The sequence below is a fragment of the Trichomycterus rosablanca genome, chromosome 9, assembly GCF_030014385.1.
Source record: "Trichomycterus rosablanca isolate fTriRos1 chromosome 9, fTriRos1.hap1, whole genome shotgun sequence".
Lineage (NCBI taxonomy): Eukaryota > Metazoa > Chordata > Actinopteri > Siluriformes > Trichomycteridae > Trichomycterus > Trichomycterus rosablanca.
Genome location: NC_085996.1, coordinates 23,612,438 through 23,626,387, shown reverse-complemented (window position 1 = coordinate 23,626,387; position 13,950 = coordinate 23,612,438). Strand labels below are relative to the sequence as shown.

At 41.0% G+C, this 13,950-nt stretch overlaps 1 protein-coding gene across 4 annotated transcripts in view; it reads right to left on the bottom strand.

Annotated features, from left to right (window-relative positions):
* The window catches only part of exoc1 (exocyst complex component 1), a 38,345-nt gene that overhangs the window by 15,599 nt on the left and 8,796 nt on the right, over positions 1 to 13,950 (bottom strand). For 2 of the 4 annotated variants that reach the window (XM_063002109.1, XM_063002110.1), the window contains exons 3-11: positions 12,269 to 12,399; positions 11,444 to 11,603; positions 9,769 to 9,956; positions 9,438 to 9,665; positions 8,650 to 8,782; positions 6,985 to 7,094; positions 6,665 to 6,733; positions 2,496 to 2,645; positions 187 to 295 (exon numbers count right to left, since the gene is read on the bottom strand). In XM_063002109.1, coding sequence (XP_062858179.1) covers positions 187 to 295; positions 2,496 to 2,645; positions 6,665 to 6,733; positions 6,985 to 7,094; positions 8,650 to 8,782; positions 9,438 to 9,665; positions 9,769 to 9,956; positions 11,444 to 11,603; positions 12,269 to 12,399 — 1,278 coding nt within the window. The remainder of the gene's footprint in view (positions 1 to 186; positions 296 to 2,495; positions 2,646 to 6,664; positions 6,734 to 6,984; positions 7,095 to 8,649; positions 8,783 to 9,437; positions 9,666 to 9,768; positions 9,957 to 11,443; positions 11,604 to 12,268; positions 12,400 to 13,950) is intronic. The other 2 variants (XM_063002111.1, XM_063002112.1) reach the window with 1 other exon arrangement.

Genomic DNA, 13,950 nt, shown 5'->3' with positions numbered 1-13,950 from the left:
ACGTAGACATGCATTCAGTGCACACTGCATCTAGTCATTTAACTTTCAGTTCATACTGGTAGAACTGTCCAATTTTCATAGACTCAACAATGCTGCAAGAAAAGTAAATTTCTTCCAGCAAGCTCTCGCACTCCTTCACACACAGAAAACACAAGTTTAATGAGAAATAAACTAAACAAATCTTACCAAACTTTCCCTTCCCATCCTTGGTGGTTCCTGCCATTTTAATTTTTGCAACTTCAAAAAAGTCTTTGATTTCTCTCTCGTACAGTCTAGTCATGTAGTCCACATAGGTCTAAAGAGAGAAAAAAACAGAGCAAGAAGACAACATTCTTTTTGGTGTGACGTTTAAGCAATAGAACATGGCTTCGGCTCGTGCCTGCGACCAAATCACAGCCGTGATGTTATTCGCGATAACACATGACCTCAAGTGTTCTATTGCTTTTATACAACAGTTTTTACAAAATAAAGAAAAAAAAAAAAATCAAAGAAGCCCTGAATTTCATAATAAATATGCTTTAATATTGACAATACCTTCCGCCAAAAAGTAGTTCCACAACGAATATAAAGTTTAACACTACAAAGCAGACATCCCAAGTTGCAAAAACTCATTTCAGGGAGGTAAGAACAAGAAGAAGAAAAAGGCAAGAACCTCCGAAGGGAAAAAAAGAAATAAAAAACCTCTCACACACACCAAAGGATATGGGTGAGAACAGAACTTCTAGGAGCTGTTAACAGGGCTATTAAGCGAACTGTTCGCGTTACAAACACATTAATGTTCCCTACATAGTGCACTAGATTGTGTATCAGATCACGGATATATGTTCCCTACATAGTGTACTAGACAGTATATTAGACAATTGATTTATGTTCCCTACACAGTGCGCTAGATTGTATATCAGATAACGGATTTAAAACGCGATCGGGGAAAAGTATGTGTCGCCTGAGTGCATGAAGCTTGTCGTTACTGGCAACGCGTCAGCGGAGTAATACAGTTGTGGTGTGAAAAGGCCGTGCTGTTATCACGAATATCAGCACGGTTAGAACGCTTCTCAACCAATCAGATTGTAAGATCAGAACTAACTGTTGTATAATATCCAATAAAGGATTGTTCAGTGTTTTATGAAGCTGATAACCAATGATGGCTTATTGCTAATGTGTATACAATTAATTATATAAAATAAGTGGCAACAGTTAAAGACCCTTTCCTGTTCCAGCTTGACTGTGTCCCTGTGGAAAAAAAATGCAAGGTCCATAAAACTGGTGTGGTGTGGAAAAAAGAGCAGGCCGAGGTAGGTCTTCCCATCCACCATAACTGCCTGACCTCACAAATGCCCTATGGACTGCATGGGCACAACTCCTTAATCTTGTGGAGAGCCTTTCAAGATAAGTAGAGGCCACAAAAATGTGGCCAACTCTAAATGCTCAACTTTAAATGCCCATAGTTTCAGAAAGGGTTGCCAAACAAGCCCATGGTCAAGTGTCGACATACTTTTGGCCATATCGTTTAGGTGCATAACTTTGTTGACAATGTTTTAAGGTTCACAAAGCAACATGGGTTCTAACCCCACCAGCTCTCACTGTCTGTGAGAAGTTTTTCCACACCTGTATCCATGTGGGTTTTCTCAAAGTACTCTAGTGCTCTTTCCTAAAACATGCAGAAAGTGGACTGGCAGTGTTGTACTGTTTGGGAATGCTTTGCTGCTTTAGGGTCTGGGCCACTTGCCATTATTTATCAAATTATGAATTCTGCTTTCTAGCAAAAAATATTGAAAAGTAATGTATGTGATCAGTCAGTGATCTAAAGCTCAAATGCAGATCTAAATGCAATTGGGTTATTAACGAGACAGTGGTCCAAAACACAAGAAGCCCACAGTTTAAAGGTTCATAAGAAACTAAATTAAGGTTCTGGAGTAGTCAAAGTTCTGACTTGAACCCTGCACTGGGGCAGGACCCTAAATGAGCAGTTCAGACTTAAATGCCCTTTAGAAATGGTCTAAATGGAAAACAATTCAACTGTTAAGGGAGTAATTACTTTGACTTAGATAACATTGGTCAGGGATGCTCAATAGACAGACTCCAGTCCAGGTCCAGACCTAAATGCATTTTATTATGGACCATATACAAATTAAAAAGAGGAAAAAACTCTCCTCTGTTTCATGCAGTCCAATCACAGAGGCTTTTACAGAGAGGAGATTTTGAACTCGGTCCTTGATAACATCTTTAAAAGTTTGAAAGGGCACCCAGATGGCACAGCGGGATATTCCACTAGCACACCAGCGCCGAGATTCTGAACACCTCGGTTTGAATCTCAGCTCTGCTACCGGTCGCCTGGGCGCCATCTAGCGTCTCATTCACATTCTTACCATTATGTCAGGAATTTTCATATCATATTGTGTAATTTAAATTTGAGTAAAGGTGCAATAATAATTATTCTAGGAATATTCCATAGTCTGTTGGTGATGATGAGTATAATGATGATGATGAACACTTACTCTGGACAGGCCCTCGTATTTCTCTCTCTGTGTATTCTTCAGCCACTCCATTAGTTTGGCATATCTGAGCAGATCTCTGTGTAGCGGGCTGTGCTTGGGCAGGGTCAGATCTGCTGTGTGCTGAGAGAGTGTGGAGCTCTGATCATGTCCCTAATCACAAACACACACACACACACACACACACACACAAAACCCCACACATTAAAGGATTGTTCAGACAAGTCAATATGAAAGCATATGAAATAAACACTGTAGGAAATCATTTGTTAATGGAAACACAAAGGATGCTGTTATGATGATTCAGTTAAAACTTCAAGCAGTTACACTAAACTAACATTCCTTAGTCTTTCAGAATTCGTACAGCTTTACTGATGTACAATTCAGCTTTAACACTTTCTATGTAGACAGTCATGACTTTTTAACCTCAGAAAAATATTAGACTCCCTTTAACTTGCTCGCTGAGGTATCTCTAAAGCAGGGGTGTCAAACTTAAGGCCCGCGGGCCAAATCCGGCCCGCCACGTCATTTTATGTGGCCCGCGAGAGCTTAAACGACGTACGATTGTTGATGATGGTTCGAGTCGTTACAGAGACGCACTTATAATTTAATGGGACACCTGCGCCTTTAAGCGGCAACCGGTGACATCGTAGTCATGGCAACTAATGCCTAGTTCACACTACACGATTTTGGCCCTGATTTTCGCTCGGCGACTGGTCGGTGCTAGATTTGCCGGCTCGGGAGCAACTCGGCGTTCACTCGGCGATCAAAACTCGGCTCTTAATCACTAAGTGTGAACTAACCAACAACTCGATCCGAGCGGCTCGCCGAGCGCTCGGCGACCGGATCGAGATATCTAGCATGTCAGATATCTGAATGGGTGTTTCCTGACTGGCAATGAGTGCTATGTCGAACAGCCAATGAGAACTCAAGATACAGCGTGAGAAGAAATGCAGGGGAGGAGTGTAAAAAGCTGTACATGGGCTTAATATAGTTTATATCATAATACACAGGTGTTACACACAAGTTTTACAGTATTTCTGACCTTATCGTTCTCTACAAAACACCAACGTTGCATTGCAAAAATATTTATTAACCTCCAACTCACTACACAACAACCCAAGCCAAATCCACTAAGATTCATTAATTTTTTCTCTTTGTTTTTACGTGCACAAACTTTGATCGCTCGCTACTTGTGCATTTTAGGACGTGGTATCATTAAATCTTACGTCACATCTTGCGTGTGTTTTTGTAACAAAACGATATTTGTGAGAGCAGAGAAGCTCGCCTGCGATTCCAGTTGGTGATCACCGATCAGTCGTGTAGTGTGAAATATACAACGACCGAGTGCAAAAGGTTCGGTCGTGTAGTGTGAACTGTACAGCGACCCGACAAATCAGAAAGTCGTGTAGTGTGAACTTGGCATAACTTTGACCTTCGCTAAGAAGCCATGTGACTTTTACGGCAAAAGAACGCGGGGTAGCGTAGTCAGTAACGTAAACAATAATAATAAATAAATAATAATTATCTTGCAATATAATACAGAAGCATCGTCTGTAAGTAGTGGCGTTTACATTCTCAGTTGTTTGTAAATGTGTAGCGAGTATATTACAGCGTTTCAGTTACAAATTTACCGTAATTCCGTAATTAAATACAGTTGTTACCGTTACTATAGGAATTAGTATCGTTACAAAAATGCTAACTTGTTAGCGCTATTTTACGTTTGGTTGAATCTCATATTGTACCAGATGTAACACTTACTGTAACTACAGCTGTGTGCTTGTACTGTATTAAGTTTTTATTGTTTTTATTGGTTGTATTTTGTAGTTTGACTTTATTCTGATGCACACAGTGTACGGTTGGGAAGCAAATAAAACTGTCATAACTGTATTCTGGAGGGGTCTGTCTAGCTGAGAAAAGGGGAAAACTTCTAGCAAGGGCAGAACAATTGTCTTAAAATACACTGTACAATCCTACATAAACTTTAATGAAAATGAAAACAAGTTTCTTGTGTTATGAGGCGTGTCTGTGGTAAAAGAGGACAATATTAATGCAGATATGCATTATAAATATACTGTATAAATTTGACATTTTGACACCAAACACAGAATTCAGCCTCCAAGAAAAACAGCAGACTGCATTCAAAGCAGGATACGTTACAATCGGCCCTTTGAGGGCCACCACAATGCTGATGTGGCCCTCGGTGAAAATGAGTTTGACACCCCTGCTCTAAAGAGCAACTGCAAAATTTCCAGATGATTGGGCAGATATTTTCTGTTGCACCACTTTAAATTTATACATCATTAACATCTACATTAGAAAGCTTTTTCATGTGTCATATCCCCGGAATCACTAGGTGCAATGCAGTAATACACCTCAAACAGGAAGCCAATCTATTGCGGGGCCTTGGTCGCTCAACCCCCTCAGGCATAGCAAATCATGTCTGTATGTAGACGCCTGACTGGCCGATAGCACAGCTGAGTATTCAAACCTTGGATCCCAGCGGTAGTTGGCTAGTATAATTGATTGCTGCATCACCCGAGTGCTTCAGCTTTGCTGATCTAACCTAATCGATATTAAAGAAATGTCTTGATGAGATCTTTTGCATCTAAAAAAATATTGGGTAAAGATTATTATTATTATTAGGTGCTGTTAATGGCTTATTCATTATTCCTCTAATTTCATCTTGTTGCTGACTGTCCTCTTCCTCTTTTACATTTTTTATATTTTCTTTATGCATTTTCTCCCCTTTTCCTCCCTTTTTTTGGCGTGTCCAGTTGTCTGATTGCATCATGCTTCCTCTCCACCAATGCTGATCCCCGCTCTGATTGAGGAGAACGAAGCTAACCCATGCCCCCTCCGACACGTGGGCAGCATGCCGTATGCATCTTATCACCTACGCTTTGACGAGTGCAGTGCAGCTTAGCACTGTGTACGGAGAGACACATCCTGAGAGCACTCTTTTCTCATCTCTATGCAGGTGCCATCAATCAACCAGCAGAGGTCGTAATTGCATTAGTTATGAGAGAGAGTCCCCATCCGGCTTAATCCCACCCATATCTGAACAGGCCAATCGTTGTTCATGTGGCCGCTCAGCCTAGCCGGCACACAGATCTGAAATTCGATACGATGTATTCAAGATCCCAGCTCTGGTTCCAGCTTGTGTTTTTACCGCTGCGCCACCTGAGCAGCCGTTTCCTCTTTTACATTTAACCTTTTCAAACCAGATTGTTTTTTTTCTAATGAATTGATTCTTCTCATAATCTCATGTCCAACATAATACAAAGCCGTGAAACACTTCTGTTTTCCAGCATGTACACTGACACGTCTGTGCTGCTACTTTTTATTGCCTAATGTTAGAATCTTTCTTTTCATTTCATTGTTTTGTCTTCAGAGTGACTTACTGCCACCCATTGTGCCACACATAGTCCTTTGGATGGTATTTCAGTATATCAGTCTTCAAGAGGTCTATAATCAGTCAAATATACAATGCAAACATAAAAACAACTACAGCTTTTAAGGACTTTGTTATTATTTTGTGTGTGTGTTGTTTTGGATTGTGTTAGCCCAGCAGTTGAGGTGCAGGACTAGTAATTAGAAGGCCTTTGGTTTAATGAACAGCCAGGTTGCAATGGTTGAGAACCTGAGCAAGGCCCTTTACCTGTTATTGCTTGGATTGTATGTGGACTGATAAATGTATCCGCTAAATGCTGCAAATGTAAATATAAAAAAGATTTGTTATTATCTGTACGAACTCTGATTCTCTGGAACTGAATCAAGTTACTTTACTGACACTGGCAAACATGCTTGTCCTTCCCAAATCCAGCATCATGCTACCTCAAAATCTTACCCAGACATTTGAAAATTGCTGTAGGTCAAAAACACACCATGCCATGATATAAAGCCAAACAACATGACCAGAGGGATAAAAGCAATTCCCACTACAGCAAAACAATGCAGAGCTCTTTCCCTTCACAACACACAGTGAGAGAAAATGACATTCAGCAGAATCTGCTGCTGTTACTGGTGTGTTTATGATCTTGTAGGGATCCTGAGATGAACACACACATGCTTCTGTGGAAGCAAGAGCATTCAATGGTAGTTAGATGAGTGATGTAGAGGTCGCAAGTCTGGTTAGCCTGGACGTGTCAAAGAGGGGAGGGTGTACTCACAGGGAGTGACAGACAGGAAGACCTATAGAACTGAGGGATGGTCATTTTGAAGTGACTGAAGTGGTTGAACTGACAGGGTGAGGCGAGGGTGCACAAAGAGACAGAACAGTTACAGAACAACAGCAGACTTTCAAAGAGTGGAAAAGATTAATCAGATCAGCAAACTAGCTGTAGAAATAAAAAAGAAACGTGGTAACACTAATGTCATAGGAAAAAATAGAAACAGTGAGAAAATAATCAAGAAAAATAAAAATATGAACACACTGAGGTAATGAACATTATAACGAGGTACAGAGACAATACAGGACAGTTTGTGTTACCTGGTGCACAAAGACATTGTTGAGGTGGTTGGTAAGGCGTCTGGCAAAAAGGTCTCTCAGATCAGCGAACAAATGCTGCTGCTGTTTTACAGCCAAGAGCTTATCATGACCTGACACACACACATACACACAAACAGTTGAAACCAATAAGAAAACAACTCCAGTTTAAATCTTTTCATGATGTACACTAAGTTTCCATGTTCACAAGCTAAGCTTCTTTTTTATGTATAAATGCAGTCTAGCCTAGGAATTTACCGCCATTTATCAAATGACCTACTTGCACCTTTTGTGGTGACTATTTCACATTATAACAGTAAAAGACAAACAGAACAACGGCTGTAACTTTTACAAAGTGTAACATTTGATTAGATGATTAGTTAAAAATACCATTCTGTCACTTGTCTCTGGCTTTATACATCATTTAATTCAAGTGTTTATAAGGTGTTGCATTAGATTAATTGCTCTTGTGTTTGGTAAATGTTGGTGCTTCTTAATATGGTTCACCTTTGCAACCAACATTAGGAAAAAGTTTGGGACATTGTGTAAAATGCAATAAGAAGATGAGTTTTTGATTTGTTAATTCATTTGTTAAATGATAAAAGTAGTAGAATTTGATGCCTGCAACACACTCCAAAAAAGTTGGCAAAATAAGAGTTTACAGACATTTTTCCACAAAGTGTTCCACAAAAAGACTGCCAACGGATCAGTCTTTACAAGCAATGATGAGTCGTGGCTCACCAAGAAAAGAACTGCCAATCATTTTAAAAAGAATTTTGGAGTCTTTAACCATCTGCTGTTCATAATATTGTGAAAACATTCAGGGAATCTGGAGAGATCTCAGTATGTGTAGAGCAAAGCCAGAAACTGCTCTTAATTTTGGGTGACCTTTGAGCTCTCAGACAGCACCGCATGAGAAACCATCATGCTCCTGTGATAAATATACCAACATGAGTTCAGTAGTACTTCAGCAATTAACACAGTGTTCCACTGCAACCTGAAACTGTATCAGACAAAGCAAAATACATACAGCAATTGTATACAGAAATGCTTCAGAGTTCTCTGTGCCCAAGTTCATTTCAGATGGTCTAAAAGACAGTGGAAACGTGTGCAGTGGTCAGATTATTCCACAGTTCAGCTTGTTTTCGAGAAAAATGGACACCGAGTTCTCATTGCCAATGACTTAAAGGACCATCCAGACTGTTATCAGTGAAAGGCGCAAGAGCCAACATTTGAGACTCAGAATGTGTGTGCTTGACTAGCCTGCCTGATCAGACAATGGCAACCACTAACTGTTGCACAACTAAAGTCCTGTATCAAGCAAAAATGAAAACAAAAAAATACACTTGCAAAACTGCAACAATTAGTGTCCTCACCTCCCAAACCATTAAAGTCTCATTAATAGAAAAGGTAATGGAACACAGGGGTAAACCCATCTCAGTTCCAAGTTTTTGGAGTGTGTTGCAGGCATCAAATTCTAAATTTGAATTTTACAATGTTGTTGATCAGTGAGAACATTCTTCTTCTTTTATCAGTTAAATAACATTTCAAGAGAATGAACAAATCACAGATTCTTTCTTTCACTGTGCTTTACAAAATGTCCCAACTTTTATGAAAATAGGGTTTGTATTTACTGAGGGTTTTTCTGAATGCATATTGTACACGCACCTGGTCTGAGAGCAATGTTCATGCACTGCAGCAGAGCCTCAGAGGCATTAATACAGGCTTCAATCCCTTTGGGTGAGGACAGGTCACCTTCCTGAAGAGCTCTGATGTGTCCTTTTGATAGATCCATGTAGTTCTAGAGAGAACAACAATCAAAAAGTGTGTTAAACTACCTACTGACCATCCTACAGTGGCTTTAGAAAGAATTTACACCTCTTGACTTTTTGTGGACTTTAACGTGCTGTGATATAATTGCTATTTTTACCATATTTTGTCACATTTCACTTAAATTTCATGTTTTACCACCAATGTTAACCTGGTTTTATTTTGGGTCCGGCTACCACAGAATCACTAGGCACAATTTAGTAACACCACCAGGAAAGGACACCAATCCAACATGGGGCTTCATCCATCCCCCTTCCTCAGACATAGACAATCATGTCTGTATGTAGATGCCTAACCGCCCGATAGCGCCGCTGGATTTGAACCCTGGATCCTAGTGGTACTGAGCTAGCGCAGTTTACCACTTCAGCACCCAATCTACACCTAACCACCCATAATAATGTGAAAGTCATAAATCTGATTTCAAATCAAATCAAAAACTGAAAGAATACATACCCTTTCAGGGAATGGGTATGACATGACAGTCAAGAAAGTACATTGATTACTTTGATTTTAGAAATGGCACCTTGTTGTGGAATAGTTAAAAGAGCATAGTGCAAATAGTGGGTGTTTTTGTCTATCCTCTGTCATTTTGATGCCCCTATCCCAAGCCTACTATAGTCTCTTACCACCAGAAATTGGATTTCGTCAAGGAGTTTCCCATTGTTAGTGTTGCTAATCTGAATGATGCGGTTGCTCTGGGAGATCTGGTCCATCTGGTCCTTGACACTCTGCAGCATCTCCTCATAGCTTAGCAGCTTTCCCTCAATGGCGTCCACCTCACCCAGTGCCTCATCTAGAAGTTGCATCAAGATGTTCACCTGTTTCTCTGATGCCATGATCGACTGGATGTTGGCCTGAAAAGTTGGGAAAACAGTTATCTAAGAGAAATGTGTATGGGAAAAAGCATGCTGAAAAAAACAGTGATGAACACCATGAGTCTTAATCACAGATACTTACACCATCCAAGACCTGGAGCTCGCCAGAAAGTTTCTCAGCAAAGGCCTCAGCATTGGAGATGGCGTACTCACAAACCCTCATCATGTTCTCGATATCCTGCTCCTCACGAGCATTCAGCTCCTGGTAATCGTCCAGAGCATCCTCATCGCCACCGGCAACACTCTGGCTCTCACCACTGGGGACTGACTCTGTGAAAAAGGCATGAGTTATGAAACAACTGCAGGACAGCTACGGCAAATGATTCTAATAATCTGTTATTGCATCTACAACACACACACACACACAGTTAATTGGACAGTATTATGTGTAGGGTCAAGGTGTATGTTGGTCACTTTGTTAAAGGTATGCACCAGTCCAATACTTTGTATAAGGACAGATAGCAGAGCTGAGAATCAAAATAGAGCACTCAAGATCTCTGCAGTGACTTCTTATGGTTGCGACTGACACATTCGTCCCAGCATTCATCAGGTCATCCTGTACGTCTTTTGGGTTTTTCTTTACTGTCCTGATGAGACTGCTTAGGCCCTGGATGCAGATTTGGACTTCCTCCCACAGCCAGGCAGGTTTGGTGCAGCATCATATACAATACTCCCAATGGTGTCTCAAAAATCTTCTTATACCCACTGCCCTTTTGGTCAGTTTTTGTGACAGCTCCTTAGTTTTTACCATGGCTGTCATACATGGAACATGTTAATCTATAGATGGCTATTATATAACACACCACAGCTGAAGCAAATTAAGGGTGATTATTGAGTTCCAATAGATTAATCATGTTGTCACCCAACTGTAGGTCATACAGACAACAGTAGGCCAAATCTAGCTCTGCAGAAAAGTTATTTTATCCTTATTTTCTTAAAATTAATTATTTCTATTTCTATTGCAACTCTATATACACTGCTGCTACTGGTTCTGTCAAAGAACCAAGTCTTTAATCATGCTTTGGACAGTGTGAGTGAGTCCAAGTCTCTTAAGATTTAGATAACTGATTCCATAAACAATATGGTCAATAAAGTCAATATTGTCTCAATATTAGTTCATAACTGGTTATTGCCCCAATACAGCTTTGCTATGAATGTTGCCTCCACAAATTGGGTTGGTGCATCCTTTGTTTGATCAGTATTAACTGAAATGTTAGGAAATGTACATGTTTACACCTACTCTTTTACTCATACACACAAAATGAATAAATGTAAATGCAAATACATACACTCACATACAGAGTCAGTAATTATATGCACATAACAATGTCAAAACAAGTGTAGATAAATTAAGTTAAAATCAAACAGAAGAAAATCCTCATGAATCACTCATGAAAGAAAGAACGGAAAATAAAAATATGAATGGAAATGAAAATGACTGTGGAACAGCAGGTAGAGTACCAACCTTCTGGAAGCTCTGGCCAGTGAAAGAATTGAGGAAAAGAGTGCAGAACAGAGCAAGGTTATAAAGCCACTTAGTAAAAGATACATGAAGAGAAAAGTGTTATGTGTTTTCTTAAAGAACTCTGGCTGCATTAATAACAATTCCAAATCATTCCCAGCTATGCTGCATGCACTGAATGCTTTACTAAGCTCGTACTACATGCATCCTTATAGTTACAAATCAGAACCATTTAAATCAATATTCACATGCACAATAGCAATATACAATAGCTTTTGGTTTGAAGAAACTTTACCTTCCAGCAGCTGAGAGCTAACATTGACAAATTCCACCTTTTTCCTCAGGTAGCGCTGATTTAGTTTCCAGATGCAGGAGATAAATGAGTTCTTCTCCGCTGTGCTGCTAGCCACCCAACGATACACCTTCTCAAAGTGCAGGTCAAACTCTGGGTTCTCCTACAGGCACAGGGCAAAGGAAGATCAACAAAAAGAGTGAGGTATATGGACACGCAGGTCGCACAGCGGTAAAACATGCTGATTTCAAGTTCTTGAGGTAGAATCTCAGCTCTGCTTACATAGACACACTACTGGCTGTGTGTCTGTAGGGGAAGGGATAATGGCTAAAACAGGGTTCCCCATCGCTGGGCAATTAAGACCTCTGCTGACCAGTTAAGGTGTACCTGGCTCCCCTCATGCATACTGCGAGACCCCGCCCCTAGCAGGTGAGCAGAGGGGGCACATCCACAGAAGAACCCACTCACTAAGTCAGGCCTTTTCCCACACAGCAGACTCAGTGGCCAATCTTGTCTGCTGCTGGCACTGCCAATTGTTCCTGCCAGATGGTGCCCTGCCGACCAGCAGCAGAGCCGAAACCCAAACCCGGGTGTTCAGAATCCTTTCGCTGGTGTGCTAGTGCGCCACCTGAGCTCCCGTTTATACCTTTATAAGAAACACTCGGTCACCAATATGAGTCAAACTGCACACAAACCCAGGAACTTTGATTAAATAATAACAATAACAGTGAAGTAAAATATTAGTTGTGGAAAACATTTCAGATACATATAATATAGTTACAGCTTTGAGAACTCCCTTTTTCAATTATTTTACATTTACGCTCTAACCTTGGTGGCATCTTTGGCATCAACCTCTGATAAGTCACGAAGCTCCCATGCCATTTGTCTCTTGTAAAAGTCTCCTTTGTCCGACTTCTTTACCTTTACCACCTTGACCTGCACAGGACGCTCTGTGGTCACTAAAACACAAACAGGACAATGACTTCAAACAACTGTGACAAAGCAAAATTATTATATATATATATATATATATATATATATATATATATATATATACAGTGTATCACAAAAGTGAGTACACCCCTCACATTTCTGCAAATATTTCATTATATCTTTTCATGGGACAACACTATAGACATGAAACTTGGATATAACTTAGAGTAGTCAGTATACAGCTTGTATAGCAGTGTAGATTTACTGTCTTCTGAAAATAACTCAACACACAGCCATTAATGTCTAAATAGCTGGCAACATAAGTGAGTACACCCCACAGTGAACATGTCCAAATTGTGCCCAAATGTGTCGTTGTCCCTCCCTGGTGTCATGTGTCAAGGTCCCAGGTGTAAATGGGGAGCAGGGCTGTTAAATTTGGTGTTTTGGGTACAATTCTCTCATACTGGCCACTGGATATTCAACATGGCACCTCATGGCAAAGAACTCTCTGAGGATGTGAGAAATAGTATTGTTGCTCTCCACAAAGATGGCCTGGGCTATAAGAAGATTGCTAACACCCTGAAACTGAGCTACAGCATGGTGGCCAAGGTCATACAGCGGTTTTCCAGGACAGGTTCCACTCGGAACAGGCTTCGCCAGGGTTGACCAAAGAAGTTGAGTCCACGTGTTCGGCGTCATATCCAGAGGTTGGCTTTAAAAAATAGACACATGAGTGCTGCCAGCATTGCTGCAGAGGTTGAAGACGTGGGAGGTCAGCCTGTCAGTGCTCAGACCATACGCCGCACACTGCATCAACTCGGCCTGCATTGTCGTCATCCCAGAAGGAAGCTGACGCACAAGAAAGCCCGCAAACAGTTTGCTGAAGACAAGCAGTCCAAGAACATGGATTACTGGAATGCCCTGTGGTCTGACGAGACCAAGATAAACTTGTTTGGCTCAGATGGTGTCCAGCATGTGTGGCGGCGCCCTGGTGAGAAGTACCAAGACAACTGTATCTTGCCTACAGTCAAGCATGGTGGTGGTAGCATCATGGTCTTGGGCTGCATGAGTGTTGCTGGCACTGGGGAGCTGCAGTTCATTGAGGGAAACATGAATTCCAACATGTACTGTGACATTCTATAACAGAGCATGATCCCCTCCCTTCAAAAACTGGGCCTCATGGCAGTTTTCCAATAGGATAACGACCCCAAACACAACCTCCAAGATGACAACTGCCTTGCTGAGGAAGCTGAAGGTAAAGGTGATGGACTAAACCCAATTGAGCACCTGTGGCGCATCCTCAAGTGGAAGGTGAAGGAGTTCAAGGTGTCTAACATCCACCAGCTCCGTGATGTCATCATGGAGGAGTGGAAGAGGATTCCAGTAGCAACCTGTGCAGCTCTGGTGAATTCCATGCCCAGGACGGTTAAGGCAGTGCTGGATAATAATGGTGGTCACACAAAATATTGACACTTTGGGCACAATTTGGACATGTTCACTGTGGGGTGTACTCACTTATGTTGCCAGCCATTTAGACATTAATGGCTGTGTGTTGAGTTATTTTCAGAAGACAGTAA